Source organism: Protopterus annectens, chromosome 9.part0, assembly GCF_019279795.1.
Source record: "Protopterus annectens isolate FY-2018-M chromosome 9.part0, PAN1.0, whole genome shotgun sequence".
Classification (NCBI taxonomy): domain Eukaryota; kingdom Metazoa; phylum Chordata; order Ceratodontiformes; family Protopteridae; genus Protopterus; species Protopterus annectens.
In genome coordinates, this window is record NC_056743.1 from 1,838,590,327 (window position 1) to 1,838,595,326 (window position 5,000).

General features: G+C 39.9%; 1 protein-coding gene across 1 annotated transcript in view; it reads left to right on the plus strand.

Moving 5' to 3' along the window:
• Positions 1–5,000, plus strand: part of PIN1 (peptidylprolyl cis/trans isomerase, NIMA-interacting 1) — a 124,267-nt gene that overhangs the window by 41,855 nt on the left and 77,412 nt on the right. The window contains exon 3 of the mRNA XM_044084697.1: positions 2,060–2,170. Within this exon, the coding sequence (XP_043940632.1) occupies positions 2,060–2,170 (111 nt within the window). The remainder of the gene's footprint in view (positions 1–2,059; positions 2,171–5,000) is intronic.

Here is a 5,000-nt window from a genome sequence, read left to right on the forward strand (position 1 = left end):
AAGCAAAGCTGTTGTTTCAATGTCTTCATATTGTTATATACATATCTAGGGCAATTCCCTATCACTTTCCTAATCGAATCTTCTACCATTAATACATTCGAATTCCTTAGAACAGCATCCTGCACAAACTTAACATTCTTACTATAAGGTAAAATCAATGGTAGCTGAAGGGCCACCCTTTTACTAACTGTAGGTCTATTAATCATATTTGAATAATAGGGTTTAGCTCTAGACTAGAAACATTATTGCAAGCTTTACTTATTTGTGTCATAGAATAACCTCTATGCATAAAATTATCCTTTAAAACAGATAACTCATGCCTAAAAGAGTCGTCCTCCGAACACTGTCTCGACAGCCTAATGGCTTGCCCTCTAACAATGTTGTCAAAAATTTTTGGGGGATGCATACTATCATTAGATAAATAAGATGCCTTGTAACAGGGCTTCCTATATACACTGGTACAAAATTTATCTCCCAGCCGATAGACTTTCACGTCCAGGTAGTTTTATAGAGACCTGTGAGTATTCAAGGGTAAACTTGAGAAATCCATTGGTATTATTAAGCCCTGACAAAAAAAATGCTCCAATTGGGCACCAGTCCCTCCCCATAGTATGTATATATATCTGTATATCTATATCTAAATCTATATATATATATATATATATATATATATATATATATATATATATATATATATGTGTGTGTATATATATATATGTGTGTGTATATGTGTGTGTGTGTGTGTGTGTGTGTGTGTGTGTATATATATATATATATATATATATATATATATATATATATATATATATATATATAATATGTGTGTATATATATGTGTGTGTATGTATATGTATGTATATATATATATATGTATGTATATATGTATATATATATATATATATATATATATATATATATATTTGTATGTGTGTGTGTGTGTGTGTGTGTGTGTGTGTGTGTGCTGCTGGAAGGGTCAGGATTAAGCTGGAATGTATTTTATATTCTACCTAAAACCATTAATGGAGCTTACAATAAGTTTGGGGGATTTAGCTTACAGCAAAGAAAGTTCTTTAGGATTGGGGCTTGGAACCTGATTTGCAATAGTGTATTAGAGGGACCTACAGGGGAAATATAAGATGGGAGGATACATTTCTAAAGCAATTCTTGATAATTGGTATGGATGGAAGATGTGAGTTCACTAGTAGGAATTCTGCTGTATCTTTTTTTTTTTTAATTTGTTACTGTTAATTGTTTACGACTATGTTGGGTTTATTTGATTTTCTAAGTAGGTTTATGAAATGCCTGACTGACTTTTAGTGTTTGGGTTTTATTTATTTATTTCTTTACGTTTGTTGACCGGGAGAGTCCGACTGGACACAGGTCTGTTTTCAGCGGAGGCCCAGGGAGAAAAACTCCACATTAAGTTTTCCTTGCATTATACAGTTAAAAACGTAGCATTTAAATATAGACATTAGTCCAGCTGAGGACGCAAGGCAAGAATAAAACAGATGTAAAACAGCTGTAGAACATAGTACATTTTTAAAATATGGTGACATATGTTTGGTTGCAAATGTAGTTGAGAGTCATCAGTGAACAATTGATGCAATCTGTTTTTGAGGTATGTAACAGCCATTAGCAGTTGCTACAAGAAGTTAGTATTATGTGGTAGGTAGCTGGGGACATGAATAGCCAAGCTTGCTAAGAGTAGGTTGTTAGGGGGCCGAGAGAGTTAGTGGGTGGGTGGATGGTATTAGAGGGGGGGTTGCAAAGGCATATCTGGCAAGTTTTTAAGTGGGATTTTTAGTAAGGATTTGAAGTGGGTGCAAGAAGTTACAGAGGTAATTGTGGATGGGAGGGGAGTTCCAGAGTTTGGCTGTAGTGCAGGAGAATGCTTCTCCAGCAGAGTTTTTTATGTTAAAGTTTGTTGATGTGGACAGCAGTCACCTTGTGTGGCTTCCCTTACTTGATCAGCAGAATTCATTAAGTGGTTTTCATTCTAACCTCTTAAGTATATACAGATCTCCATGCTAATGCTGTTTTTCGTGTTTTTCCTGAACAGTATATATTCAGAAGATCCGTTCTGGAGAAGAGGATTTTGAGACCCTTGCATCTCATTTCAGTGACTGCAGTTCTGCAAAGGCTGGAGGAGATCTAGGATTCTTTGAGAGGGGTAAGTTTGATCAGCCTCAGCCAACCCTGCTCTATGTTGCATGAGATTTGCTTGTGCTTTGGATTGCTAACCGACCATGTGTAAGTAAAATACATGGTTAGAATTGAAATCAAATCTTTCTTTTCCACAGTTCTCTTGAATGGGGGAAAAATTAAAAAAATGAAGAACAGGTTTAAATTAAAAATATGGCAGGTAGTATTTTATTTTCTGGACTTCATTTACTAGTAGTACCTGCTTTGCTTTTTAACCAAAGTATACACGTCTGGCTTTAGCAAATGAGACTAAGTTTATAGAAAGTGAAAGGACCCCAGTTTATCTAGTACTTGTGAATGGCTGTGATTTTCTAGAGAGAAGGGTGCTATGTGCTGTTGCTGTGAATATTTTTTGCAGGGGTTTGCATTCTAATTTTTAAGTTCTATGCAGTTCATGGGAAATGAAGGTCATTGTGGGGCAGCTTTACAGCTGCTAAGGTATTTGCAGTATTTAATAGGCCTTTAGACCTCCAGGAAGGGATACTGGCAGCAGGTTTTGGGGTGCATGTGGATGTGAGCATCAGACCTGAGGTAACCATACGAATGTAAAAGCTCCCCATGTTACTAGTCAGGAGGCTAGTAGTTCAGATGGTTTACTAGTCCTCCTACAGAGTGATTGTAGAAACTGTTAATGTTTTTATAATAGGGAACACATCTGCAGTATGATTAATCCTAGGTGGGTATGTGCTGCAATGGAAGTTTCTGCCCATCCAACCAGGCTTCCATTCTATGGGCAGAAATTTGTGTGCTGCACATAGTGTATCTCTCATTCTCCTAAGAATCCTAAGTGTGAATGGCAAGATTTTACACGGGGGTAGTTTTAATGCTGTCATGGCTTTTAAGTCCCATCAGAGTCTATTCCTACCCCCCTTGATCCTCTACTCCTCTTAAGAGGCCTAGTGAGCAGAATTCTTCTGATGAGTCTTTGGCCTATTCCCTTTCCATTGGATTATAGCTGTGAGGAGGAGGACTGTATTAATCCACAGTCTCCTTTTGAGGTGATTCCTTTGGGGATACTGTTACCTGTATGTTGGAGTTTAAGTGGGATTGCACCCGGGTTTCTGATGGTCAGAAAAAGCATTATGAACGCTTTCAGATGGAGGCTGATAAGCCCTCTGCAGTTCTGTTCTTGCTGCCTTGTTGGACAAATTCTCTGCAGCTTCTCAGGCTCTCTATTTCCAACCCCTAGCTCCTAAAAAGCCTTAGGTGCCTGAAGATTGTAAATTTCTGTACAGGTGTCCCTCTGCTGGACCCCTTTGTTTCTTCTGATAAGCCTTACAAACTTTTGCATTGTACTAAATTGCTTCCTTCTGACAAGGACAATAAGGCCATGGAAAGGTTTGGCAAAAAGATGTTAACTGATGCTACTCTGGATTTTCGAGACCATCTTGGAACTTTCCCAGCTCAACACCATTCTGAAGGTTCCTTAATTTCAAATGTTCTCTCCAGACCCTGTTTCCTCATTTTCCTTGGGCTTTCCTAGTCTCTTCATCTCCAGGATCCCTGTTCATTCCCATTTCAAGAAGTTTTTGCGTTTCTCTGTTTCTTCCTTACATTTTCAGTTCTCTGCTTTGCTTTGCCATTTACTGCCCCAAGGGTCTTTAAATCCTAATCATCCTGCAGGAGGTAGGCAAATGTTTCCTACCTAGACGACCTTCTCATTCAGGCTTATATCCAGGAACAGTGCTTCACCATCTTCGTTATGCTGTCTGCCTAAAGCTTAAGGTTTACAGTAAATTTCCAGAAATCCTTCCTGACTCCTCCTTAGGATCATGTGTTTCTCGGTTGCAGTCTCCAGACCATCCCTATGCTGGCGTCCCTGTCATCTCCCAAGGCTTTCATTTGAATTGTTTATTTTCGATCCCTTCTTCTGGTCTTAGTTTGGGTCCATGTGAGAAAGCTTCAGTGGTCCTCAAGTTGGTCTGGCTTCAACATTCTCATCCTTTGGACTTTCTAGTTTTTTCTTCCTTGCCTCATGCTAGAGCTTCATTGTGAATTAGTTTGCCTCTCAACAAAAGGCTTCCTTTTTCAGCCTTAAATCCCCTCTCAGGAACTGTTTTGGGATGCAGGATGGGGAGCTTCTTTTGGCCCTTTGAAGGCTCAGGGCCTTTGGTCTGTTCGTCAGAGGGTAGACCATATCAATATCAAGGAGATGCGAGCACTCTTCACGCCTTCCATTCTGTTTCTCCCAGATATTCAAGATCTTTACAGACAATATAACATTGGTGTGGTACATTAGCAGGCATGGGGGTAACACAGTCTTACATCCTATGCAGACAAGCTCTTTCGGGTTTGGGATCTAGTTGTCCAGTGTTGGGCAACTCTGCTGGCTGTTTGTATTCCTTCAGATCAGAACATTGTGGCAGACTCTGAGAAGGTCCATCACATAGTCTCATGAGTGAATGCTTCACAGAGATGCATTTCTGGACATTGTCTGCTAGGGGGAACTCCTCAAGTGGAACTTTCTCTCCTCTAAACAGTCAACTTTCTCTCGCTCTCGTACCTGAGTCACAAGTCCTCTGGCATGGAGGGTGGTTTACCCTCCCCTTCTGTTGGATGGGGAGGGTTCTTTATTGCCTTCACTCCCTTTCCTCTCATAACAAGGGTCGTGTTCAAGATAGAATAGGAGACTCCCAAAATCTTGTTGGTGACCCCCTTTGCCCCAGACAGCATTGGTTCTCTCTTTTGCACCTAGCCAAGGGCAATCACCACAAGTTACTTCACAGGGTGGACTTGCACAATACAAGGGGTCTTTCATCCATCCTCACTTGTCCACTGTTCAGCTGACACTGTGGGTG